The 27969-nt window shown below is 39.7% G+C and overlaps 5 protein-coding genes across 7 annotated transcripts; 3 read left to right on the plus strand and 2 right to left on the minus strand.

The window, feature by feature from the left end:
• The first annotated feature begins 6990 nt into the window (after positions 1–6990).
• Positions 6991–11523, plus strand: LOC137730773 (actin-related protein 3-like). The gene is made up of 9 exons (XM_068469732.1): positions 6991–7452; positions 7603–8062; positions 8202–8348; positions 8599–8691; positions 8859–8978; positions 9090–9200; positions 9686–9811; positions 9924–10022; positions 10823–11523. The coding sequence occupies exons 1-9, from the start codon at positions 7406–7408 to the stop codon at positions 10901–10903; spliced, it is 1284 nt and encodes a 427-aa protein (XP_068325833.1). The 5' UTR covers positions 6991–7405; the 3' UTR covers positions 10904–11523.
• Positions 11524–12522: 999 nt separating this feature from the next.
• Positions 12523–17100, plus strand: LOC137730774 (uncharacterized). Of its 3 annotated transcripts, none has more exons than XR_011068213.1 (3): positions 12523–12841; positions 13512–15719; positions 16341–17100. XR_011068213.1 is itself a non-coding variant. In XM_068469733.1 (2 exons), the coding sequence occupies exon 2, from the start codon at positions 13564–13566 to the stop codon at positions 15532–15534; it is 1971 nt and encodes a 656-aa protein (XP_068325834.1). In that variant the 5' UTR covers positions 12523–12841; positions 13512–13563; the 3' UTR covers positions 15535–15963. The 3 variants fall into 3 exon arrangements, 1 of the variants encoding a protein (XP_068325834.1); XR_011068214.1 differs by having other exon boundaries at positions 13512–15687; XM_068469733.1 differs by lacking the exon at positions 16341–17100 and having other exon boundaries at positions 13512–15963.
• A 1798-nt stretch (positions 17101–18898) lies between these two features.
• Positions 18899–19285, minus strand: LOC137731429 (anther-specific protein BCP1-like). Its single transcript, XM_068470537.1, has one exon. It carries the CDS (start codon positions 19283–19285, stop codon positions 18899–18901), a length of 387 nt encoding a protein of 128 aa, XP_068326638.1.
• Positions 19286–20413: 1128 nt separating this feature from the next.
• On the plus strand, positions 20414–23983 carry LOC137731493 (T-complex protein 1 subunit epsilon-like). Its single transcript, XM_068470613.1, has 9 exons — positions 20414–20756; positions 21205–21523; positions 21840–22188; positions 22308–22440; positions 22557–22609; positions 22813–22915; positions 23154–23320; positions 23410–23523; positions 23688–23983. Exons 1-9 carry the CDS (start codon positions 20558–20560, stop codon positions 23856–23858), a joined length of 1608 nt encoding a protein of 535 aa, XP_068326714.1. The 5' UTR covers positions 20414–20557; the 3' UTR covers positions 23859–23983.
• Positions 23984–25499: 1516 nt separating this feature from the next.
• On the minus strand, positions 25500–27757 carry LOC137731770 (probable pectate lyase 5). Its single transcript, XM_068470978.1, has 4 exons — positions 27603–27757; positions 26512–27249; positions 26099–26237; positions 25500–25969 (listed from the first exon to the last, which is right to left on the minus strand). The coding sequence occupies exons 1-4, from the start codon at positions 27707–27709 to the stop codon at positions 25748–25750; spliced, it is 1206 nt and encodes a 401-aa protein (XP_068327079.1). The 5' UTR covers positions 27710–27757; the 3' UTR covers positions 25500–25747.
• Between the last annotated feature and the right edge of the window lie 212 nt (positions 27758–27969).

Genomic DNA, 27969 nt, shown 5'->3' on the forward strand with positions numbered 1-27969 from the left:
GCTGCTCCGTAATTACATATTTCATGCGAGGGTAGGTTAAATCTTTAATTTATTTTAATTAAGAGGTAAAAAATGGGATTATAAATTAAAATTTGGGTGTTTTAAATAATTAATGGCGCAATTAAGGTAAATGCAGGGGGTTTGGTTTTTGGGTGGAGGCTGAAAGGGGACATCTAACGTGCGCGTTTGTGCGCAGGTGGTGGTGATTGGTTTTGTCCGGTGGGAAATATGAATCTCCCCTGTGAAATTACGACGGTACCCTTGTGGTTTGGCGTGTGTAGTGATTGGATGGGGATGTTTTGGATAATTCCTAGGATTTTGAAAGCGACGAGTGAACCGACGGACCGGGGTGTCCCTGGAGGGAAGGGGAGAAGATAAGGTGCGCGGGAGAATATCGTGGACGGTGGAGCTTCGAGGCATTCGGCCAATCGATGTGCTTACCGCGAGTGCGTGTTGTTGACTTGAGATCAACATGTTCAAATTAGGGTTGACTTGGGATCAATATGATTAGCTGTTGCATAAATCATTTTTAAGTGCAGATTAAGAGACAAGTGAGATGAATTATGTGTTCTCATTGTGTTTAGGTTTAAAGTTAAGAGTATCTTCAAATGAGACATCGAATTTTAAACATTAAAATAATATTTAATGGATTATATGGTAATTTGATATTTTGTGCAATTTTTTGATGCACCTAATGACATTTCGTAATTTTTTTTTCTTTTTATGGGATCTAATTATTAAAACAACCAATCAAATACTTGGAACGCACATCAAAATTTATGATATATTGCATCACATCTATTAAAAAGTCATTAAATGAATTTGATAGCAAAAAACATTGCCTTCAATTGACTCAATGCCACATAATAAACTAAATGCTCAGTTGGAAAAAGTTTGCTATCATATTTTCACTGTTATATGTGTGACAGTTTTGACATCTCTTTAAAAGATGATTTAATACATTGTTTTGGAAATGGGCCAACTTTCGGCTACGTGATTGGATTCTTGGGCCTCTGAGGCCCATTTTTTGAGGGTTTAGGGTGGGCTATGGCTAGTGGGACCAAGGCCTTTACAAAATGTTATAGGTCCGACGGGCCCAGCCAACTTTAGCTCTCTGCCTTTACTTTCGAGCGTTATACATAAAATTATCTTCACTTGACAGTGAAAGCCACAATACGTGACTACGCGTATATGAAAAAGATTTAATGAAAATATAACTTTACTCCTTCAAATTTAATTTTTTCTAACTTAAATTTTCACATTCCGGTCCGGACCTCTACCACATTCCAGGCTCGACTCCACCGTATCACGATATTATCCGCTTTAGGTCCCGACTACGCCCTCACGGTTTTTTTTTCTGGGAACTCACACGAGAACTTCTCAGTAGATCACCCATCTTAGGATTGCTCTCGTGCGAACTCGCTTAACTTCATAATTTCGATGGAACCGGAAGCCAGTGAGCTCCCAAAAGGCCTCGTTCTGGATGGAGGTGGGCATGTACATATAAGGCTTAGAGGATCCACTCCCTTAGGCGATGTGGGATGTTACAATCCACCCCCTTAGGAGCCCAACGTCCTTGTCAGCACACTTCCGGCCAGGGATTGGCTATGATACAAAATTGTCACATCCCGGGCTCGACTCCACCGTAGCACAATATTGTCTGCTTTGGGCGCCAACCACACCCCCATGGTTTTGTTTCTAAGAACTCACATGAGAACTTCCCAGTGGGTCACCCATCCTGGGATTGCTCTCGTGCGAACTCGCTTAACTTCAAAATTCCAATGGAACCCGAAGTCAGTGAGCTCCCAAAAGACCTCGTGCTATACGGAGGTGGGCATGTATATATAAGGCTTAAAGGATTCACTCTCCTAGACGATGTGAGATGTTACATAAATTCTATATAACTCTTTTTCCTAAATAAAATAGTAATTAAGCTTCATCTGAGCAAATTCTTTAATAAAGTTTGACTTCACATCTTTCGTATTTTTTAAAGGAGGCATATTGTCTTCCCTCCCGTTTGGGTGCCCTTCCCCTTCCTATCCCCTTCTATTTTGTGTGGTCACGGTTAAGTCAGGTCAACATTTTATATTGATTTTTTTATAAAGATAATTAGACAAAAAACAATAGGAATATAAAATGTTGATGTGGTTTAACCGTGACCGCACAAATAGAAGAAGATGAAAATGGCACCCAGCAGACAATCTGCCTCCTTTTTAAAATATCTATAATACATCGAATTACTTTTTTGTTGTCTACAATTTTTTAATGACAAAAAAGTTTTAAACTATGCGAACGGAAATGGGGTTAAATGCTTTTAGCCCAAAAAACTTTTTTTTTGTCAACAAAAAAAATTCATGCAAAATAATTTACTTATAAAATATAAAAATATTATTTGATTAAAATATTAAATTAAGAATAAGTAAATGTATTTACACACACCTTGATATAATAACAATAAAAAAATGTCCAATATATATGTAAGGAAACTTTAAAAGAAGGGATATCCATTTTTGTAAAATAATAGGAATTAATTGTGGGGCTTACACCACATTGAACTTTAACGACCTGAATCGTCTATTTTTCAAGTTGCACCTGATAGATCATATTTACAAGGGAAGTGTTATTGACACTCCAAAAATCTCATTCTACACTCCTCACAAATGTATTTTTCTTTCCCAATATAGAAAGTTTAGATTGTAGAATGAGATTTTTGGAGTGCTAATAACAATTCCCCTTTACAAAATATTAGTCAAATCAGAAATATTTGAGGCATCTACTTGAGTTAAAAAAAAATTGACGACACTTTGTTCTCTAAGACGCATTGAATTTTCATCGTGATAAGTTAATAGGCATATAGTTTCGAATTGAATTAAATTTTTGTAAGGATAATCTATAAATCTTGACTTACAAAATAGACGGTTCTAATCGTTGAAGTTCGAAGTGGAGTGAGTCCCACAATTTTAATCTCCATTTTGTGGAAAAAAAAAATGGATATCCCTTCTCTTAGAGGGCCAATATATGTATACAAAATAATTTTCTACAAATAAAAAACATCAATTAATTAAAATTAGTACTAGCCTTTCTGCACGCGCCTTGCGCATGCGAAAGATCTTTTTTTACATCACGGCATGCTAAACGCGACATACAAAGGTTTTTTTTGCTCTTCTACATTTGTGCATACATAAAGACATATGTACTACAAAAACATTTCGTACATGTTTTAATCCATATTTTGGTGGAAGATAACATGAGAAAAATTACTATAACAGTTAAAGTAACATATGAAAGTGATCTCAATAATGAAATTCGTGTCAAATACGAATCATACATTTTCCCTCGACATATGTTTTGGAAAAACAGACATAACTAACTGTGACATCCCACATCGTCCAGGGGAGTGATCCTTAAATGTATATTCTCATCCCTACTTAGCACGAGGCCTTTTGGGAGCTCACTGGCTTTGGGTTCCGTAGGAACTCCGAAGTTAAGCGAGAAGAGGGCTAAAGCAATTCCATGATGGGTGATCCACTGGGAAGTTGCTCGTGAGTTCCCAAAAACAAAACCGTGAGGGCGTAGTCGGGGCCCAAATCGGACAATATCATGCTACGGTGGTGGAGCAGGCCCGGGAAGTGATCTGCCCCGGGCCGGGATGTGACAATTTGGTATCAGAGCCTAACCCTGGTCGCGAGTGTGCCGACGAGGACGGCGAGCCCCTAAGGGGGGTGGATTGTGACATCCCACATCGCACAGGGGAGTGATCCTTAAATGTATATTCCCATCCCTACCTAGCACGAGGCATTTTGGGAGCTCACTGGCTTCGGGTTCCATGGGAACTCCAAAGTTAAGCGAGTAGCGCACGAGAGCACTCCCAGGATGGGTGACCCATCGGGAAGTTCTCGTGTGAGTTCCCAGAAACAAAACCGTGAGGGCGTAGTCGGGGCCCAAAGCGGACAATATCGTGCTACGGTGGTGGAGCGGGCCCGGGAAATGATCCGCCCTGGGGCGGGATGTGACACTAACCCTTTGTTCTATGTATGTTAAAAAATGTAGTCCTTTTCTTTTCGAAAGCCACATTGACAGTTATATGCACAGCTCTTGTAATTGAACCATCATTTGGGGAAAGAAAAATAAAGATCAAAAAGAAATTTTTTAAGAACGCACCGAATAGTATCACCACAAAATTTGCAAAGCTTGAAATGATAATGTATATCTGCAAATAAACAAAGAGTGCCTATAAAGCAATAATGGAAGTCATTCAAGAACTCAACAATTTGCAGATGAATTGTTGAAAGAAAAAACATACCTGTAAAGAATGAAGATCAGAACAGTTATTAAAAGAAAAAGTAAAGAAACCCATTAGATACAGACCTTCTCCAAGGCAGCAAGGAAACTGGAATTAGTGGAAAATAAACAAAACTTTACGACAAAGTGAGAAAGTTTAGGCATTCACCAGTAATCCAACTTGACAGTGTTAGATTTAGCGGTCGGCTTGAAACTCTTCAAAACTGACAACGTCCTGCACTCGTCTCCACACGTCGTCCGGATATAGTCGTAGTGAGTGACCGAGAACCCGATGAACCTTTAGAAAGCGGAAGAAAGTGAAAACGAAAAGGAAATTGATTAACCTTTTTTTTCTTTTTCTTTTTTTTTTTCAAACCACTCGAAGTAGAAGGAACGGCAAAGAAAGATTCCCTCCTCCTCATAATCTTCAGTGCTCAACGTGGAGTTGTGGTTCATGGCAGTTTTCTTTTCCGTCAGTTCGTGGTTTTCTCTGGAGTCCCACGACATCAAAGTTTTGCACGTCTCGTTTCTTTTTTCCTTTTTTTTTGTTTTTTTTTTAATCTTTTATTTGTTATACTTTTCTTATAAAATTACCCAATCTGTGTTTGATGTGTTATTTTGGATTAGTTTTGGATTTTTTTGTTTTAGGGGTGTTTTTATCCTAAAATTTTTGGTGAAGCCTTGAGGCATCAAATTGATTGTTGACTTTCTAATATTAAAGATTAAAGATACCTACATCGTGACTATAAATATAGGTAAATTATTTAAAATAGTAATAATAAAACAATACATGCAAAACAATTTAATGTAAAATATATGAATGCTATTCAATATATATTTACAAAAAGGTAAACTAATTATATATTTTTAAGTTTTTGTCATATATATTTGTAAATTTGTATATTATATAGATATATAGCTCCTTGCTCATCTTAAGTAGGGTGATTATTTATATTAATTGACACTAGGAAAAGCCACACACTCTATGTGTATTAGAAATATAAATTTTATTTTTCTCAAATATTATTTTTTTATTTTTTATTTTATGGGAGGGGTTATTATTATTATTTTTTTTATTTTTTTTAACAAACGATAAATCTACACTAAGAGAGAGATGGTGAGTTTAGCCTTACAATGACCTAGCAATAATGTGGTTCAAACTCGCCAATGGTGAGATTCAAATATAAGACCTTTCACATATAAGTTTCGAGAAATACCACTAGACCGTAATACGAAGTGGCAAAGGGGTTGCTTGATTTAAAAGGGGTTGGCAGCACCCAAAGAAAAAAGGGTTGGCAGTTAAGGAGAGACAAAGAGAGAGATTCGTTTTAGAGGGTAGTGATAAGGTGACATGGTTGTGAGGTTCAGAAAACAAAACAACACAAATTTGTTTGTGTGAAATTACTTAAATGCCCACGTTGTTTCCTAATATTTTTTTAGTTAGAGGTGTTCGTCGATTTACCCCTGAACTTGTAAGAAATTGTCAATTTCTCCCCTGAACTTTTATTTTAGCCAATTACCCCCTTGAACTTGTGTAATTCACCAATTTTCACCTACCATTATATCTTAGAACTTTCCATCTAATTTGATCACATGCTAATGGTGTGAGGGCAAAAAGGTAATCATACACCCCAGCCAAACCTGATTGTTGTTGGGTATATGGAGAAGCATGGGAAGGCGAGCCAAAAAGAATTGGGCATCATAGTGTTACAATATGAGAAAAGATATGGAGAACAGACGGTGAAATCAAACAAATATCGAAGGTATTTTGAGCTTTGAAGCTCATAACGATGAGTATCAAAGGTATTTTGGGTTTGCTAACATTTTGTTGCTTTCATGTTGAATTAAAATAGGTGAACCGAGGTGGTTGTATGAATCAAGTCACAAGGAAGGCTAATGAAATGGCATCGCAACCCTAACGTGCAAGACCATGAAGAGTGTAACTATGATGTGTTGGAGGGCCTTTCGTATTGTTAATGAAAACCTTTGGTGTTGAGATTAAGTTATTCTTTCAATGGGATTATATGATGCGAAACTATAAATTTGATAGGTTTTATTGATTTTGGCACTAGGTGCAAATCCATTAAGTCTGTTGCATATTTTTTGTGGATGTTGTTAACTTTATTAAAGCACTCGAAGTGCAAAACTAATTGTAGTAAGAATCGTTAATTTCATTTTGGTAAACTTGGCGCAAAGCCAATATTTTGCAGTTGCTAATTAGACTTCTATAGCTGATTTAGATAAAATTGTACAGAGTGAACTAGTGGAAGAGAAAAAAGAAGAAAAATAGAATGTTCACATTATGGATAAAATTACTATTTTACCCTAAAAAATTTGGCATGTGATGTGCATGTGAACAATTCTCAAATCTAACATTAGGGGATAAATTGGTCAATTACAAAAGTTCATGGAGGTAATTGGTTAAAATTAAAATTAAAAAAGGAAATTGAAAATTCTTTACAAATTCAAGAAAAACACGACAAATACCCCTTTTAGTATTATGTATCAAAAGATTCTAAATATTTTGAGATACAAACAAACTACCGACATCACCATTTCGCTACACTACGACAGTTCCACGGGCCCCATAACTGGCTTCCGACCGGAGGCAAAATCTGACCCGTCGCTCCATCCCACCAGGAAACAAATCCAACGGCCCAAAACAAAAGTCGTATTTCAAAATCAAACGACAAAGCGTAACTAGCCAAAAAGACAAGGCCCAGAAGAGAAAGCGAGTGGGGGTTGGCGGTCGCCGTTGTTTGATTGCCAGTAAAAGCATCGAATCGGAGAAAATTTGCAGAAGCTGCAGCGATGATGATGCAGTCGATGAGAGCTGCCGCCATTGAAATCTTCAGCTTCTGCGTCCGTCGTTGAAATGGGTGGAGCAGCAATCGCAATCACCAACTGCTGCGAGCTACCGAGCTGTTCGTTGAGCCGCCGCTTTCGCTTCCGATCCAAGTCTGCGTCGCCATCATCAGCACTCTCAGCTTCCACTTCGTCTCGGCGCTCTCCTTTCTCGCGCTCTTCAAAGCCATGATCATTTGCCTCGCACCCTCTATCGGATCTCAGCTGCAGATCCACCTCCGTAATAATCAAAGCCAATACAAGTTCCAAGGTTTCTCTCATGGACCCGGCCTCTCGCCCAGCTGTTGTCATCGACAATGGAAGTGGGTACGTAATTACGCACGCAAACTGCTCGATGAAATGCCCCAGCTGACGTTTTTCTATTGAAATTCGGGTTGCACGTATCGGTCCCCACCTGTTTGTTAAAATTCCCAAGAGATTATGCTCTAATATGTGCATTTGCATCCATTTCTGTAGGTATACTAAAATGGGTTTCGCGGGAAATGTCGAGCCATGTTACACTGTTCCGACCGTAGTTGCATTAAACGAATCGTTTTTGAACCCGTCCAGAACCTCCTCCAAGTCCGGCTGGATAGCGCAGCACAATGCTGGCGTGATGGCTGATCTTGATTTCTTTATTGGGGATGAGGCGCTGGAAAGATCTCGATCTAGTACAACTTACAATCTAAGCTATCCCGTTCGACAGGGCCAAGTCGAGAATTGGGATTCAATGGAGCGGTTCTGGCAGCAAAGTATATTTAACTACTTGCGTTGTGATCCTGAAGACCATTATTTTCTTCTAACTGAGAGTCCGCTTACTGCCCCGGAGAGCCGGGAGTACACGGGTGAAATCATGTTCGAAACTTTCAATGTTCCTGGCCTTTACATTGCTGTGAATTCGGTACTTGCTCTTGCAGCTGGTTACACTACCTCCAAGGTTGGTATAAAAAATTTGAGAATTTTATTGTAGTTTGTCATGTTATGAATTGTGTTACCCCAAGTGCTTATAATGTGTGTTGTTATTGTTTTGATATCCCTTGATCGTTTCCTCTTTGATTGACCTACAATTTTCTTAGTGTGAGATGACAGGGGTTGTAGTAGATGTTGGAGATGGGGCAACTCATATTGTTCCTGTTGCAGAAGGTTATGTTATTGGGAGCAGCATCAAGTCAGTTCCTATTGCTGGGAAAGATGTCACTCTCTTCGTCCAGCAGCTTATGCGGGTATGCTATCTTCCATTCTCACTAATAACTTCAATTGTTTTTTCCCCTTATGGGATTGCATTCTTGCTAGTTGTATTCATATTCCCTTTGTTGTGATCATTAAAATGGTAAGCTAGGGTTAGTGTTTGGAACCAGACAATAGTGTATGAACTTTCGCGAAATTTTATGAATTACGGCTTATATAGAGTACTTGTGACTAAGATTTACAGATGAATTGTTAGTGCGCTTATGCTGCTTGCATTATATGCAGGAAAGAGGAGAGAATGTGCCACCAGACGACTCCTTTGATGTAGCTCGCAGAGTGAAGGAAATGTATTGCTATACTAGTTCTGATATTGTCAAGGTCAACTTTATTTCCATGATCATTTTAGTTTTGAAGACCTTGGTACAATTTGGTGTAATTTTTGTTATACCTGCTGTAAAAACTCCTTATGTTACATTCATTTGTGAGTTTATTTTTCAATTTGGAGATTGTTTGATGACAAACTCTTGTTTCTCCAATGATTGCAGGAGTTTAATAAGCACGATAAGGAACCATCCAAGTATATTAAGCACTGGAGAGGCATTAAACCAAAAACAGGGGCGCCCTACTCTTGTGACATTGGCTATGAACGATTTCTTGGCCCAGAGGTTTACTTCCTCTCCTCCTCCCCTAAAATGTTTCCCTTTTCTATTTTTCTTCTCAATCACTGTCTGGTACTAACCTTTTCTCTGCTAATTTTGTCTTGAATGCTTTCATAGATTTTCTTCAATCCCGAGATTTATAGCACCGACTTCACCACTCCGTTACCTGCTGTAATTGACAAGTGTATTCAGTCTGCTCCAATTGACACTAGGAGGTCTTTGTATAAGGTGAAGTAGGCCTTGAAATTCTTCATAGATTAGATGTATTTTACATTTGTAATTGAAGCAATATGAATTAATATGCTGTGCTGCTTCACTGTGGTGCTTAGGCCTTGTAATGGTGTTCTGAAACCATTACTGAATGGTTCTTTGTTTAAACTGAGGTTGAATTTTTTTTTCTTCAGTTACGCCTTACTAGGTATTGTTTTCTACAAGTGTCATATAACTTTACAGTCATTCGTTCTGAGTTGTTTTCTCTTTAAACTTTAGCATTGATTTTCTCCTATGTTCATGGTTTGGTGTTTGAATTGTTTTTAGCTCTAAGGTCTGGACCTAGTCCCATGAAAATCTTATTTTTTTTTCCCTTATGTAAATTCTCCAAAGGCTATTGTATTATGCTCTCATGTATAGTAAATTAGTGATCTTCGTTATTTACTAAATATTTCTTTATGCAACTTATGGATTTGGTCTCATATTGTTATTGTTATTCTCAGAATATAGTGTTGTCTGGAGGTTCAACCATGTTCAAGGACTTCCATAGGAGGTTACAACGGGATATAAAGAAGATTGTGGATGCCCGGCTTCTTGCATCTGAAGCTCGAGTTGGTGGAGAAGTAAAAGTAAGCATTTTTATTTAGAAGTGTGTGCAATGTGTATTTATATAAACTAGTAAGCATATGCAGCTTATTTACGATACCAGAGTTTGATTTTCATTTTTGTTTGTGTCCGCAGTCACATCCAGTGGAAGTGAATGTAGTTAGCCATCCCATCCAGAGATTTGCAGTTTGGTTTGGTGGCTCAGTACTTGCGTCCACACCTGAATTCTTTGCGGTATGAGTTTATTCTTCTAATCTGAGGGCATGACAACTATTGCAGTCTTCTCATATTCCACCTTTTTCTATATATTGGAGCTATTTGTGTAGAAACTTGCATATCTCCTTTTGCTTTGAATCATGTGTTGGAGCTATTTAAAGGTTTTTGTTAATGCAGGCTGACAATCATATTTTTTTTGTCTCTGACTTTATCCCTATATCTTGAAACCCTCAAAGAACCTTTAAGTTGCCACGGGGCTTGAAGCCATCACATCAATGTTTTTGTGATATGGGGATTTTAACAAATCTTGCAAATTTATGATAAAGTTTTATTGAGTCACTGCGCGGTATAGTTCTGCGAGTTAAACTGAGTTCGAAACAAGTGTTGTCTTGTTAGTATAAAGCACCTGTTTGGAGTCCAAATAATTTGACATTTGTGATCAAAAGAGAGCTTGGTCTAATTTTTGTGTAGAAACAGTATGCTATATTCAGTGTTTGCTTTCACTTGGACAACTCCTAATGTTGCTAGACCTTTGCATCTTCTCTGTGAGATGAAGGGGTTTTGTCCCATTATCTTCTATAATACGTTGAGTCTTAATTGTTCAGAAATCGAATGGCATCAAGGTGAACTTAACTAATCATGGAGGAGGAGATCATCTCCTCTCCAAAAATACAGACACAGTTTTTTATGTTTCTGCAACCTCGGCATTGATGTTGAGCTTTCACCTTATTTTATGCTTAAATTTTAAAGTGCCAAAGTTTTATCATTCTTCCGTTGCTAAATTCATGTTGTGTATTGAGATATTCATATCTGTGCAGGCTTGCCATACAAAAGAAGAGTATGAGGAATACGGTGCAAGCATATGCAGAACAAATCCTGTTTTCAAGGGGATGTATTGATTCAGATATCGATTTTGGCTGGATCACTTGCTGGCAATTCCTGATTCAAATTGGAATTCCGTGTCAATTCCACCTCTGACATGCTCAGTAATTTTACTTCCTGAATTTTTCACGGTATCATCTCTATGCATGTGCTGCTAGAGGCGGTGTAAAATATAGTTACTCAGTTAAATTTGTAAGAGAAATGGGGTTTTCTTTTTGTAGTGATTATTTCTTTAGGTGGCAATAGGTCTCTCAGAAGCAGATCGGAAATAGCCTTTGCAGTTTTCGCACGTCCAAGGGCCCTGGAGGATCAGATATGAATCGTGAATCGGCTCAGGTGCAGTTTTGATGTTCAGCTTAGATAGAGTTTGTTTAAGATCATTAGCCGTTGAAGTTTTTTCTCGAGCGATATAACAGCGTAGTGCATTTCGGGTAGGCAGTTCGATTCTTTTGGAATGGATTTGTGGTAGCACAATTACTTGTCATTTGAGCTTTTCGATTACAAGACAGATGTTACAGGTTGTGTATAAATTCCTTTTGTTAAACGATGTTCACGTTGAAGAAATCTATGTGTATAAACTTCAAGCAACCTCTACTACGTTAACTTCTGAAAGGCATTTCGTTTTTTCTTTTCAAAATATCTTGTCCAGAGAAATTTATATGTAAATGCAACCGGGACGTCAAGGTGGTTGTATCTTAAATCTATCACGCACCGTCAAAATGCACCGGCAAAAGTAATATCATATATGGGTACACTGGATGTGACTTGGTGTTGTCCTTTCTCCTTTGTAACCAAGGAAGGAAAAGATTAGAGGACATGATACGAGTTTGGTAAAATGTCAATTTACTTTCTCGAAATTATCTGCATATCGCTCTCTCACTCCTCAAAACTCACCAATAAAATAAAACAAAAGCTAACAGTAAACGAGAAAAGACAAATTTTTGGTGGGAAAATTAGAGAAATTGTCAAATACACGGAAGAAAAAATCAATTTGCACTCCACATTTTTTATATTAAAAAAAAAGTTTCTATCAGACCATCTTAACCTTTAGATTAAAATTTTCAAAATTTTAATCCACAAAATTTAGATTTTAACCGAGAAACTGTTTTTCTACTTCAATCCATATCAGGTTAAATTTTTAACCTAGAGATTATTAAAAAATAAACTTAGGCTAATTTTTTTCCTAAATTAATTTTCATAAAAAAAGAAAAGAAAAAAAAGGTAGACTATCCTAATTTAATTTTGTGTAAATTCTAACCTAAAAATATTTATATTTCGATGAATATTGAAAAATCACTAAATAGACACCAGGAAACTCGTGGAACACTTTGAAAGAATATAAAACACATGAAATTTTTTTTTTCCAAGTATTTTAGCTATTGAATTTAAATTTGAACCGTTAAATTTGAGCAAATTAGATCTTAACCGTTAGATAACTTAAATTCAATGAATATATAAATATAAAGTTAAAAAAAAAATACAATAATAAAATAGGCATGAGCAGCACAAGGTTTTGATAATGCGATTTGTGTGGTGGAGAACATGTGATGAGCATTTTAACATTTCAGTGAAATGCACAGAAGTCAAAACATTTTAACATTTCACTATTAAAACAAAGGCAAGGGTTTCAACTTTTTACAATTTGATACAGAAATTACAGAGAGAGCAGCAGAGGCGAAGGAGAAGGAGGTGGAATGTTGGAAACTTTGGAGTCGATCCGAATGGTGTGTATCATATGGTGAAAGGTGTCCCACTGTAGAAAAGAAAATACGTAGAAGATATTATTAAAAATATAAACACAGAGAGGAAGAGGAGGAATAGCCGTACTCCTTCCTTGTTGGTATTCATGAGAAAAGCTTGAGAGAGAGAGAGAGAGAGAGAGAGAGAGAGAGAGAGAGGGACGCAGCTGCTGCGACTCCGTCGGACGCCTTGGTACTAGCTGAGAGATATTATTAGTAAGACAACAACATCCTCTGCGAATCCAACAGCATGTTCCAATCTCCTCGTCCCATGATTCTTTGTTTCCATTTTCTTCTCTGCATTGTCTGTCTTTCATCACTTTATTGAATCTTGTTATGCTCTAAGGTTGAATCTGTTTCTTCTGTGAGATTTCCCAACTGGGTATTCTCTAGTTGTCTGTTTTTTTCCTGCTATGATTATCTGGATTTCCATCTACGATTGTATTAATTAATTTTTTAAAATTTTTTTCCATCTGTGATTTGAGTTTCTGATATGTACAAATTTTCATGCGATTTCATGAAGTGGGTTATTGTAATTCTAAATTTTACGAAGTTGGGTTGTGGAATATGTGATTTCCAAAGTGGGTTTTGATTTATCTTCTGATGGGGTTATTGTTTTCGGGTCGATGATGATGCAGACTGTAATTTTTTGTATTTGATTAGTCGCTTAAGTAATTTCCTTTGATGAAGAAGAAAGGCTTCATTTTTCAAGCTGTATATATGAGATGGAAGAAAGACTTGGATTTCCGGGTCCTTGTTCTTACTCTTCTGTGGTTAAGTTATGTTTGTGTTAAGATCTGTATCTATCCATGTTTCCGGTTTGCAGTCTCGTATCTCTGATGGGTCTAAGAACGGTTTTTTTTTTTCTTCGTTATGTATTATATAGGTAGAGGTATAGATTGCTGGACTCCATATCGGGTGTATATTGGTTGGTCTAAATGGAACCGTTGGGTGAAGAGCAAATAGATTATGAAGATGAGGAATATGGAGGGGCTCATAAGCTTCAGTATCAGGGAAGTGGAGCCATCTCTGCGCTTGCAGATGAAGAACTGATGGTCGAAGATGATGAGTTCGATGATCTCTATAATGATGTTAATGTTCGAGAGGGTTTCATGCAGATGCACCGGTCTGAGGCACCACTCCCAACTGTTGGTGTGGGCAATGGAGGACTCCAAGCACAGAAAACTGATGTTCCTGAACCAAGAGTTCAATCTGGTGTCTCTCAGGACCTGAAAATTCCTGGGGTTTCAGTTCAAGGGAAGTATTCTGGTGCTGGGGCCCAGTTTCCAGAACAGAATCAACCACCAGTGGCGAAGGAGCCAGAACTGGGATCCACAGGTTATGCGAGTGGGGCGTCTGGATCACAGAAGGGGAGGGTTATGGACATGACTCATGATACTCAAGTCAGACATATGGCGTTTCAGGGGTCAACAACTATGCCCCCAAATGTCGGTGTTGATTCTTCTGATATTACTGGAAAAGGTAATAGTGAGTTTGTTCCGTCTCTGAATCCTGCCAGTGCTGGCCCTCCAGGAGCTACACAGATACCGACCAATCAAATGAGTATCAAGATAAATGCTAATCGTCCAATGCTCAATGAAAACCAAATCCGACCACCAATTGAGAATGGTTCAGCCACGCTGTTTGTTGGAGAACTACATTGGTGGACAACTGATGCTGAGATTGAAAGTGTTATATCTCAGTATGGGAGGGTCAAGGAAATTAAGTTTTTTGACGAGAGGGCCAGTGGTAAATCCAAGGGTTATTGTCAGGTTGAGTTTCATGATCAAGCTGCTGCCACGGCATGCAAAGAAGGGATGGATGGTTATGTTTTCAATGGAAGAGCTTGTGTTGTGGCTTTTGCTTCCCCGCAAACCTTGAAACAGATGGGAGCTTCTTATTTGAGCAAATCCCAAGGTCAGGCTCAGGCTCAGCAACCAGGAAGAAGGCCCATGAATGATGGTGGTGGGAGGGGGGGAGGTGTGAATTTTCAAGCTGGAGACCCGGGAGGTAGGAATTTTGGAAGGGGCGGATGGGGACGGGGTGGACAGGGAGTAAGAGGTCCTGGAGGTGGAGGACCAATGAGGGGAAGAGGAGGGGCCATGGGTGCGAAGAACATGGTTGGGAATCCTGCTGGTGTTGGAACTGGTGCTAATGGAGGTGGCTATGGACAGGGCCTTGGAGGTCCTGGATTTGGTGGTCCTGTAGGAATGATGAATCCACAGGGTATGATGGGTTCTGGATTTGATCCAACATATATGGGTCGAGGAGGCGGTTATGGAGGGTTTCCAGGTCCTGCTTTTCCTGGAATGCTTCCTCAATTTCCTGGTGTTAATACAATGGGACTTGCCGGGGTGGCTCCTCATGTAAACCCAGCTTTCTTTGGCAGGGGAATGGCAACTAATGGGATGGGGATGATGGGTTCTTCTGGAATGGAGGGACATCATGCAGGGATGTGGAATGACCCAAGCATGGGGGCCTGGGGAGGAGAAGAACACGGTCGAAGAACTAGGGAGTCAAGTTATGGTGGTGATGATAATGCTTCTGAGTATGGATATGGTGACACAAATAATGAGAAAGGACCAAGGTCAAGTGCTGCCTCGAGGGAAAGAGAAAGGGGATCTGAGCGTGACTGGTCAGGAAACTCTGAGAGGAGGCATCGTGATGATAGGGAACAAGACTATGAAAGGTCTGAAAGGGGGGAGCACAGGGAGCATCGGTACAAGGAAGAAAAAGATAGTTATCGAGACCATCGGCAGAGGGATCGTGACGGGGGTTATGAGGATGACTGGGACAGAGGTCAGTCTTCTTCAAGACCTCGTAGCAGGTCCAAAGCTGTGCCAGAGGATGATCATCGGTCTCGATCAAGGGATGTTGATTATAAGAGGAGACGGTTGCCATCTGAGTGACAGAGTTAGATCATTGCCTTCTACGGCAGGTCTTTGAGACTGCAGAATATAAATTCTGACTATTACTATATGTAGCTTTTGATACCTACAGTGAATCTGCATTCTTCTTCTGGGCTTCGATGGGCCTACCGCCTACCACTTCTTGAAGGAGAAGTAAGTTCTACTGGTGTGCATAGGAGGGAAGGGTCAGTTCCCCCTTTGCTTTTTTATACTGCTTTCTTCAGAACATTTAGCTGTGCCAATTAATATTTGTGTGCTTAAAAACAATTAGTAACTTTTAGTAGCTTACTGATGAAGATATAGCTGTGGGGTTTGGCTACTCATTTCCTGCGGTTATTATCTTCTTGGTCGAATAACTTTGCTACCTAATTTCTTCAAGACAATTGCTTTATTGGGTTTGTGATATATATAGTTTGAACACTTCTTGTGCTCTGCGACTGTGGGAGTTGTTTTTCCTTTCTAGATTCATTTTATCTCTCGAGTGAAGCATGTGCTTGATCTTAACTGAAAGGTTGAGAAAGATGTTGGCATGATTGGCTATGAATAGCTTTGACCTGCAAACTGCAAGATTAATTGGGGAGGGAGTTGTGTGATGTCCTTGTTATCTAATGCGTCTCATGCCTCTAGGGAAGTTAGTTACACAATGGATTGGATACCGTTAACTTTGATTGCTATGTTCATTTTTTGTCTTGATCTTCGTATTATTCTATTATAGTGGTCGCAATAGATTATGAGGTGGTGTCTTGGCAAGTTATTTTATTTGATGTCTATTGACATGCGGGTTTTCTTTCAACCATCATATCCAGGGAGTAGAGTGGGCAACTCCTTCATTTCATGATTGAATCAGCCTGTGCTGGTCACATGGTGGAAGATGTGTTACATGGATGCGTTGCCAACTGTGCAAAAGAAAAGAGTGTCCTCGAACTAGTGAAATATTTAAGGAGACTTGTCATTGTGCATGTAACAACTTAATGTCTTTGTGTAATTGTAGACTTCATGTATTAGGTCCACATGTAATCCCCCCTTCTTTTGTTTCTATGCCTGTATTAGGATTTAGGCTTAACAACGAGCTTGTAAAAGTCATGTACAATGTGCTTAGTTGTACATATTCAGCGTGTTGTAATTGTCGTTGCCTGCTCTGTGCGCTATAGGGAGTTAGGATTGAGCCATTGATACGCTGTAACAAGAAGCCACCGTGCTAAATTGTAATTAGTCATAGTGAGATTTGTACAAACCAGTTTCTGCTGAAGCCACTTCCTGTAAAGAATCTTACTTCCTGTGTATAATATGTAACTGTGAGTTGTATTTGGGTTTAGGGGTTGTGAGTAGCAGCTGCGTTGTAAATGGGTTGGGACGGAAACAGTTGTTTCGACTAGGGTTTGTTTTTCTCTTTAGGGAGACATATTCTGTGCCATTTGTATACATTTTTTTGGACGTAGTTTTGTACTTCTCTTCAGAGATTTCGTGTTGTTGATTTCTCAACAATGTATCATTTAGAGAGGTTGTCTGAAATGGTTGTTTAGACAAGTTGTAGTGTTTCTCAACAATGTTTTTTAGAAATTTGGTGTATGGTCATGTTTAGTGTATGAGAAGCTGCATCATTCTTGAAGAAGGCATTCATCGGAGGCGGTTTGATTTACATGTCTTCCTGCCGGTACTACATTCTTTGCTGTATCTTGATTCCGTTAGCATACTGTAATTCTGCACGTACTCTGTAGCCCTGCTGCTGTTTGAGCTCTGCCATTGTAATTTTCGTTTTAAGCTTCGTAGTTGGCTATTCAATTTGGAGTATTGAAACGCTAGGCGCGATTCACAGTTGATGGAATAATTTCACAAGCAGAGGCCATTCATGTCGGGTTTTTATGTTGCGTCATAGTTCTTAGCTGCAACTGTCAATTCACAGATGGTCTTTCATGTCTCTGCAATCTCTGCCATTTTAAAACTGCTTGGCAATGTTTATTTGAATCTGCGAATGGTTTTTGCTTCTATTTGATCATAGTACATACGAGCGTGTGACAGCGGTAGACGGAGTTTTGGTTTGCATGCTTTGTTAGTTTGTTTCTCTCCCGATCAACTGCTTCGATGCCTATCGTTGTTTTGTTCTTTCTGGGATTTTCTATTACGAATCTTGTGGATTTTTTAGCAGCTGGTTTGAATATTATTTAGGCAGTGCAGTTTAAAACCAGACCTTGGCAGTGCCATTTTTTTTCTTTTGGAAACTGGGAAATCCATTACTGGGGCAAAGATGCCAAAACATACAAGGAAAGCCCACAGCGAGGCAAGCAAATAACTAGGCACAAATTTAAGCTGAGCAGTGTAGGGAGGTATAAGAAGAACGACACTGCAACAATGCTAAGGTGTCGCCCCCTACACTGCCTATACAACAATTAAGGAGGACAAGGTAAACCATTATTGTTAAGAACATGTACCAACAAAGATGGAGGCAGAGTGACCCATGTTACATCGCACATCACCGGATTTCTCACTGACGCCAACGTGTTTGCCACCATGTTGGCTAATTTTGGGATCCAAGACTTGCGACAGTCTTGAAAGGACTCCCCTAAGCGTTTGACTTTCGTCAAGGTAGGAAGGCCTCCCAACTGCCATTTTCCAACGAATCCGAATATCCGAAAGGCAAGATATGGATTCGAAGGAATCAGATTCGATTATAAGTGCCTTCATTCTGCATGAAGGCACTTTATTTCCTAGTTGAATTGCTGTAACAAATTATACACCCCAAATCCCAATAGGTTGTCTTTGTTGGAGAAGAACTTACATGCAACTGTAATGCATGTCTTCTTGCAATTAAGATAGATTAGTCTTCTTGGGTATATTTCGGTCGAGCTCTAGTTCTTGGCAGTTATTTGTTTAAAATTTCAAACTAAAATAACGAGGGTTTATTATTACGTTTTAGTGGGCAAGTAAAGTCTGGACAAATTTATTCATTCACCCTTTAGTGTATATATATATCGTGTATAATAAAAAATGTAATGCGAAGAAAATCGAAATATTAATTGGACAAAGTTCAGATTTCAGATGCTGCAAAACTGCAATTTTTTTTTATAGGAAGCGAATTGCAAGCGGAATTACAACACAAAAGAATAATGTTCTAATTTGTAACGTCTAAATATTAGTTCAATTACATTAACAGGAAGAAGAAATTTTGGTGCCTAGTCTAACATGTTTCAAGCTATCTTCATGGCATTGGCATGTACGTATGTACGAGCATTCGCTACGCTCGCCAAAGGTGTCGAAAAAGTACTAATACGATCAATCATTTCGTGAGCCTAACGTTATTCATAATAATATCGAGCACAAGCGTTTGCATGGGAATTAGATACTAAGCATGTTGCATGCACGGGGCTTAGAACAATAAGGAGGCGGCGACGCCAGCGGCAACAGCTACTCCGGCCGAGAGCTGTGCAACGGTGGCAGCGCTAGGTTTAGGACCCTCAGCATTACCGCTGGCAATGGAGCCAAAAGCTGAGGCAGAGACAGGTCCACCAACAGAGCCTGCGGCAACGCTGTCGGTAGCACCACCGGGAGAAGGAGCCTTGGAAGCACCATCACCGGAGCCACCAACGGTTCCCACATCGTTATTGTCTGGGACTGGTCCCGCCGAGGGCACACCAGTGAAGGTTGGGAGGCCGGCTTTGGTGGCGGCGGCGGGGCTGGGGGCGTCAGCAGCGAAAGACAACCCCACGGTGGCCAACAGAACAAGAGCAAGAACAACAACTTGTTGGCGTGCCATTTTGTATGATTAAAAGGAGGGGTAAGTACTAAGTATGCGCGCAGTTGGTTTTGGTTGGTGGGTTTGAGAAACACTGCAGGCTAATGGAAATTGGCGGTGGGTGGTGGTGTTTTTGGGTGAGAAGCGGGTTTATATAGGAATGTTGGGGTGGACGGAGATTGGTGGGCGTGGAGGGCGTTGCGGCATAGAGCTAGGAAAGCCATCGGTGGCACCGTGGCGCGCAGTTTGTTATGAGCTAATTTCAGTTGGTACCGTTATTTTTTTGTTGGAAAATCTTTGTGAATTCCTTACCTTGGTCTTTGAGTTTGCATCTATACTTATTTTCCAAGTAAAGATTAATTTAGAAAGGCTTCCAACTTATTAGATGGTACCATGCCACCATGTGACCCTGAGAATTAGTAATACCAATCAACAAGTGCATGACACGTGACAGAGTAATTATTAAAAAAAATTACTCTGTCACGTGTCATGCACATGTTGTGAATACTACTAGCTGTTAGGTATCGTTTGGTATGCAGACGGAACGGGACGGGACAGGATGGAACGGAATGGGACGGGACGGGACGGGACAGGACGGAACGGAACAGAGCGGGAGCAAAGATGCCCTCGGATGGAAACAAGGAGGAAGAAGAAGGAGACGGAGAGGTTATAATTTTGCGTTCCACAGATGTGGAACGAGTCGTTCCAGGAGGGTGAGATGGAACGAAAATTCACCCAAAACTCGTTCCGTGGAACAGCTCGTTCCACCCGTTTTAGGCGCACCAAACATGGGACGGAACGTTTTGTCCCACTCTGTTCCGTCCCGTCCCACGTACCAAACGGTACCTTAGTGACACGTAATTGTATTGTACCATCCAATAATTTCTACAGGACATTCTTTTGATTTGCCTTTTTCCAATTTTAATTTATTTATGAGCCCCTTTAATCTTTTAAGCATGCCAAATTAACATAACTAATAAATTTAGGGTTAAAAACCATTTTAGTCATTGTGTTGATACTTAAAGTCTCTCAAATATAACAGTCTTAACAGGAAAAGAGTCGGGCCAAACAAACCAATCCGGGTCGAAGCCCATATGGCGCATATAAAGCCCATAAGTAATATGACATCCCGAAGGGTTCCCACTTCAGGCGGTCAAAATCTCAAACCCCAAACCCTAAAAGCAGATGCTTTAAACAGAGAAGGGCCTAGAGCTAGTCCGAAGAGGGAAGAAGAGAAGTGAGAGTGAGGGGAACAAGTGAATCGAGAAGCATCGCGGTTCGATTGGTGCAGCAATGGCGCTGGCATTCGACGAGTACGGGCGGCCCTTCATAATACTGAGGGAGCAGGAGCAGAAGTCTCGATTGCGCGGCCTCGATGCTCAGAAGGCCAACATTTCCGCCGGCAAGGCAGTCGCTCGCATCCTCCGGACCTCCCTCGGACCCAAGGGCATGGACAAGATGCTCCAGAGCCCCGATGGTGAAATCACTGTCAGTAAGTACCTCTCTCTCTAGAACTCTTACTCGCACAGAATATGAAGCTTTTTTTTTCTGCTCGATTCGAGTTTCTGGTTGATTTTTGTAATTACTGTGTGGATCTATGTGTTTGTCTTTGTCTTTTCATTGTGATTTGGGTTCATTTCCCCTTCATTTTCTTTGGTCGTTATGATATTTTCACTGAAAAATTGTTAGGCTTGAATTTCATATGCTATTCTGAGCACTGGGTTAGTGTGGGTTTTACTCTGATTGTTGTATTGATAACAGTAGTCGGCTGGTTAGTTTTTACATTTTCGTGCCTGTACCTGCCCTGTAGTGTTGGGATGTTGGAGATGGCTATTTGGGTTGAAGCACCCACTTAACTGGAATATAGGCTTTGAGGTCAATTGCGGTTTTAGTTTTAATATTTGCTTAGCATTGCCTTACCATTTGTTTATCTTTTTCAGCAAATGATGGTGCAACGATTCTGGAGCAGATGGATGTCGACAATCAGATCGCGAAGCTGATGGTTGAACTATCCCAGAGTCAGGACTATGAAATTGGTGATGGGACAACTGGAGTCGTTGTGTTGGCTGGTGCACTTCTAGAGCATGCTGAGCGACTGTTGGAGCGCGGTATCCACCCCATACGTGTTGCAGAGGGATACGAATTGGCATCCAGAATAGCGGTCGACCATTTGCAGCATATATCACACAAATTTGAATTTGGTCTGGATAATATAGAGCCTCTGGTTGGAACTTGCATGACCACTCTATCGTCCAAGATGTAAGTGAACCTTTTAGATTTTCTTTTCACTTATATGTGTTGCTGCAGTTCAGTCATACTTATGATAGTAAGTTTACTTCACCACTTTGCTGTATGATGGTTTTTGTCATCATAATGCATGGATAATTGTGTACTCTGAGTAAAAATCATGCTTTCTTTTTGACGAGTTAGATAAGTTTCATGGTTTGTTGTAAAAGTGTGCTGTTATTGCACCCCTTCCCCATCTGCTAATTTTTAATAGATTGTTCTGTCAAACTGTCCTTTATTGTCTTTCTATTATTGACTTGAATTAAAAAATTTCTTGTTCATGCTGTAGTGTGAATCGGTGCAAGCGTGCCCTTGCTGAGATTGCTGTGAAGGCAGTTTTGGCTGTTGCCGATTTAGAGAGGAAAGATGTGAACCTCGATTTGATAAAAGTAGAGGGGAAAGTTGGGGGTAAGTTGGAAGACACTGAGCTGGTATATGGTATTCTTATTGACAAGGATATGAGCCATCCACAAATGCCAAAGTATATTGAAAATGCAAAAATTGCTATCTTGACTTGCCCCTTTGAGCCACCAAAGCCAAAGACAAAACATAAGGTTGATATTGACACAGTGGAAAAGTTTCAGACTCTACGTATGCAAGAACAGAAGTACTTTGACGACATGGTCCAAAAATGCAAGGTCAGATTGCATCCCTTAGTTCTATAATGTTATGCTATTAACAAAAAGTTATGAAATTCATGGCTACAATGATTATTTTGGATAATCGTTGGATACTTATGGATAATCATTGGATGCAGGATGTTGGTGCTACCTTGGTCATCTGTCAATGGGGGTTTGATGATGAAGCAAATCACCTATTGATGCACAGGAACTTGCCTGCTGTCAGATGGGTTGGTGGTGTAGAGTTGGAACTAATTGCAATAGCTACAGGTATGCCTTATTTTGAAGACTATTTAGCACTTGAAGTTTGGTGGATATTTTTAGCATGCTATGGATTTATACTATTTTGTCATCTTTCTCCACTTGATATATGTATGTGTTTGTAGGAGGAAGAATTGTGCCCAGGTTCCAAGAATTGACACCCGAGAAATTAGGAAAGGTATATCTCTGTAAGAATATTGTTTGTTTTTTAATTCTTAATTGCAAGCAATTTCCCATAACAAGTGTTCATTATTTCCAACATTTTTTTATTTTTATTTTTGAGTTCAGTATTTTGATTTTAGTTAATACATTATGCATATACTTTCCTTTCTTGTAAACATTTATAAACCCTAATTTGAAGTGTTGTTTTTAACTCATTAGGCTGGTGTAGTTCGCGAAAAATCATTCGGCACAACAAAAGATCGAATGCTGTACATCGAACACTGTGCAAATTCAAGGGCTGTGACCATATTTATCCGTGGAGGTAGATTTCTTTACTTGTCTATTTCCTGTTACCTCCAACTTGATTCAGCATGTCAACTAAGTGAAAATGACGTCAATAAGATTAGATAGCACCACATATGAAATGAATTGTATGCATGGTTAGCAGATTTTGCAATCTTAGTCTTGCTTTTTGCTATCTTTCCCAGTGTTATGGTTATTCTTCAACCCTGATGTAAAGTTCTTATAAGATGTTTTGGTGTTTTTTTCCGGCTCATTAGGTAACAAAATGATGATAGAGGAGACTAAGCGCAGCATCCACGATGCCCTCTGTGTTGCTAGGAATCTCATCCGCAACAATTCTATTGTGTACGGTGGTGGCTCAGCAGAGATATCTTGCTCTGTTGCCGTAGAGGCAGCAGCAGACCGATACCCAGGAGTTGAGCAAGTATGAAGATAGTCTCCCCCCTCATTTCCTTGCATTTAAATAAATGTATTAAGCATATTGTTATAATCAAATCTTCCTTTCCTCCACAGTATGCCATTAGAGCATTTGCAGATGCTTTGGATGCTGTTCCTATGGCGCTTGCAGAGAATAGTGGCCTTCAACCCATCGAAACGCTATCTGCAGTGAAAGCTGAGCAGATTAAGGTAAATGAAGCATGATAGCCAACTTATTCGTGACTCTCTCTCTCTCTCTCTCTCTCTCTCTCTCTCTCTCTCTCTCTCTCTCTCTCTCTCTCTCTCTCTCTCTCTCTCTCTTATGTATGGTTGTGATTCTGAATTTTGATCATCAATTTGAATTGTTAATGCAGGAGAACATTCCCTACTATGGAATAGACTGCAACGACGTTGGCACAAATGATATGCGGAAGCAGAATGTCTTCGAGACATTGATCGGGAAGCAGCAGCAAATCTTACTGGCAACGCAAGTCGTGAAGATGATACTAAAAATCGATGATGTTATTTCCCCCTCTGATTACTAGTCTGTTTTACCTGGGGATGATTTTGTGTAATTTTGTTGGCCTGTTTCAGAATTTTGAGTGACTTGTTTACAACATATGGTTCGCTTGTGGAAACTTGTTTGTAGAATTTGGAGTGGCTTTTTTCACTGATTGTAGTGTCATCACTCCCCTGTCTACTAGCATTGTTGTTTTTGTTAAGCGTTTGAATTATTGTCGAACCATGACTATATCGGTTTCATCTGTGCCCCTTGAGGAGAGTTTTAAGTTTTGGCCACGGAACGTCTTCTTTCCCTTTGTTTCATTGGTGTGAGGTAGGCCAAGTGATTGAGGAAGAATTGGAAGAAATTGGCATCGACCTGTACTAATTCATCTATTTGTGGGAATAACAACGGATAAGTTTCCTTCATGACCAATCTATTAATTCCTTCCCGCTTAGAAGATTTTTGGAACTTGACCCTCGCTTTTTACTTACATTCTAGTGAGTTATCCATTTCTAGCCAGTGACCGTGGTCATTGAGTAATTCCGAAGCTTATAGTACAATCCATGACTGTAAAAAACTGAAAAATGCTCTCGTATTATCTATTTTTGTAGATCTACCTCAATGTCAGTAGATAGAAAAGGTGCCATCCTGCTCATGATTTGTCAGTCTTCCCAATGTGCATGTTGCTCTCACTGTCTGATGATGAAAATCATTTCATATGTGAAAACTTGGGACTTGAGATTTTGTATTCATAACAATATTTTTAACTCTAGATAATATTAAGAAGGATCCAACTTCCCATGAGTGGCTGCTAAGATTTATTATCTGCATCCAACATCATAATCAGTAACGCTTACGGAGTTTTGCTTAAATTAACGGTTGGATGTACGATTAAGAATGCAAAGAACTTTAATAAGTCGATGTATACCACTTAAAACGGAATGTATATTATGCAATGAAGTATACTAGGCCTCTAAAATCAGAATTAAACTATGGAATTAAAGTTGTGGGGAATGAAAAAGCTGCAATGTCCCATTTCCTTTTTTATTTTTCCATTTCTAAACGAACCTCTGCCGATCATATAGTTTGTCAATTGTGGAGGGCACAGTGATAAGATTGATTATTTAAGAGGTTTGGTGGCAACAGTTATGGCAAACTGGGGGCAGAAAAAATAATTGTGAGCACTTGGGTTGTCTTGGACTGTTGAAATAGATGGAGGCAACGTGATCTAATCAAGGCCTGGATGTTCTGCAAATTTATCAAAAAACATATCCTATTGAAAATCATCCACTTTTGGTCTGCGGAAGAAGAAGAAGATGGCCCCATAAATTCAGTCCCGTGAGAGCATTTATTCGCTCACAACTTTAGCTCAACTCATCTATAACCACTGCACCAACCCCATGTGAGTGATGGTCCAAATTTGGAAGAGCAACGTCCATCGCATTATAGCGTAACAATGACGTCTCGTGCTAATAATACAGTAGTGGGATACTCTTGACATGCGAATATTTTTTCAAACTAGGACGTCAATGCAAGAAGAATATCTGCTTAGTTTTAACAACTAATTGTCCATCTCTCCCATTATGTGAGTAAAATAAATAAAACTTATGATTGTACACAGTCCGTAACAGTAAAAAAACGAGAAAAAGTGAGAAATTAAAGAGAAAATAAAGAGAGAAAGTTTGTATGAAATTCTGCTTTCATTTTTTAATATTCAATTATATCAACACTTTGGCCTTGTTTCTTTCACGATCCAGACATCTTCAGAAAGAGTTGCACATAATTCTCAAAGGTGAAAAGCCAAGGTTGAAATTACCAAAGGGTTAAAAGCGAAACACTGGTTGTATTATACAAGAAAAATGAAACCCTAGCTGTTGTAATTACAGTTGGTCTTATTTTTCCCATTTTATCCTTCCTTCACTGCGATGGTCAGCAACGCGAGCCCTTCTTGCACCTGAGCGAACCAGCTCCTGTAGTGAGCGAACTCACGAGCGACGACGGTCTCGCACTCAGACTCGATGCCTTGGAGTAAGTAGAGGATGCTCCGGCACCGGATGCTGTGAAGAACGCACCGTTTAGCAGCAAATCTCCTGAGGACCTCCAGTTCCATTTGCTCCACTCTGTCTGTGGTGCGTCCTCATGCTTGGTAACCTAAAAGTAATGATTCAATTTTAATACCTTATAAAATGTTGATTTCGAGAAGAATTTTACTGAGAAAAAGTTAATGTAGTGTAGTAATTAATTAATTGAAGTTATCCTTTGCAGAATTGGGGCGCTCACCTCTTTGTTGAATCTATCATTTGGTGCCAGAAATCTGTTGCCTTGGCTGTTGATGGTTGGAGAAGCACTCCCACCAATTGCATACATTTCCCAATGGGTGTAGTCATTGTTCACCACATGAAAATTCCCATGTCTACATCTGCATAATTCAACAACCAAAAAAAAAAAAAAAAAAAAAAAAAAAACCCCCTTGTTAATTCACCTTTCCACTTCAAAACCCAAGTTTACCCGTAATGATAGTTTGATACTGGAATACAGTCACGTATATATTCAACTCACTTTATAAGTAAGAAATATCAACTTTGTTTTCCGTTAATCTTTTAACATATAGACTGATTATACCATATACCCATATTTTAGTATCGGACAATAATTTTGTCTCCGTATATCAAATGATTAGAATGAATAATTACCTTGGCATCCTCTGAATAAGCCCTTCTCCAAAGTGGTTGAATGCAATGGTGACCTGCATATTCTTGTCCTGAGTGTAGGAATCACTGTGCCCCAAGAGCATGACCTTGTTATGGTGAGTCATGTAATTGTTTGAAATGGTGATGGAGGTTGATCCATGGATAGCATCAATGAGCCCGTCACGGCAGTTGGAAAGTGAGTTATGATCCACCCAAACATGACTACCACCAAAAATGGAGACCCCGTCGCCGTCGGAAAGCGTCCGCCACCCAAAGTGCTCCGGCGAGTCCCTAACGTAGGCGTTCCCGCCTTGCGTACAGTCGTGAATGTTTAATCCGTGGATAATAATGTTCGTCACGTATTGTATCGTAATGCAGGGCCCACCTGCTATGTGGACGCTACTTCCTCTGCCGTCGATTGTCTTGAAGGAGTTCATCATCAGCTCTTCTTTCAGCTTGATCGTCATGTCACGCTGGAAGATGATCCAGAGTGGTTCATTTTGGATCACGCCGTATCGGAGGGTTCCGGGTTTAGGGTTTACCGGATGGTCGCCTGAGTCCGTCACCACGTAGATTTTACCGTCCCTGCCGCCAATGGCGTGCTTTCCGAATCCAATTGCGCAGTCAGCTAGCCGTTGGCGGTTTTTCTCCCAGTTGGGGTCACACCTCCAGCAGTCATCAATGGGGTTTCCGGTGCCACATGAAAGATAACCCAAACTTCTCCTTGAGGCATTGATGCTCCTATAAAAAGAGAAAATACCCAAAAATAAGTACACATTGATAGTAATTACCTCCTTTCACTCGAGTAATTAATCAGAAAGCCTCTGTGCAGACATCGTTGAAAATGTATAACATGTTGGTGACAATGATATTGACATTATCAATAGTTTGTTAGCAAGACTAAGTAAATAACAGTGAGAAAAATAATTTCCGCACTTCTTTTCTCCCATGCATATTTCTCTTTTATCCAAACCGTTGAATCAAATAAATCAAATAAGAATTAAAAGACAAAGCATGAGCGCATAATGAGAAAACAGAAGTAAGTCATTTCCGTTACTATAGCTCTATAGCTCTACAAGGTTGGAGTATCATACTCGTGTACTTCTTGCATCACCAGTTCAGGATCTTTGACAGGGGAGGAGGAAATGGTGGTTGGGATTAGGAGAAGGGAGAGGAGCAAAAAAAAGAGTGGCATTGCCATAATTTCTTTACTTCTCTGCTTGGAACAAAAGCAGAGAGAGAAGAGAGTAGGCAGAGAATACTTGTGAGGAAGTTGAGGGAAGGTGAAATTATATATAGGGGACGAAAGGGTTTAAGAGCCTCAGTATTATACAATATAATGGTATGTGGGGCCATCCATGCATGATTTTTGATCCAAAGGGTCCCATTACACTAGTTGGGCCGTTAAGTAATCTATCTTACAAGAATTTATGCAAGCAAAATTGCTGATTTTTATTAATC

The sequence above is a fragment of the Pyrus communis genome, chromosome 4 (genome assembly GCF_963583255.1).
Source record: "Pyrus communis chromosome 4, drPyrComm1.1, whole genome shotgun sequence".
Classification (NCBI taxonomy): domain Eukaryota; kingdom Viridiplantae; phylum Streptophyta; class Magnoliopsida; order Rosales; family Rosaceae; genus Pyrus; species Pyrus communis.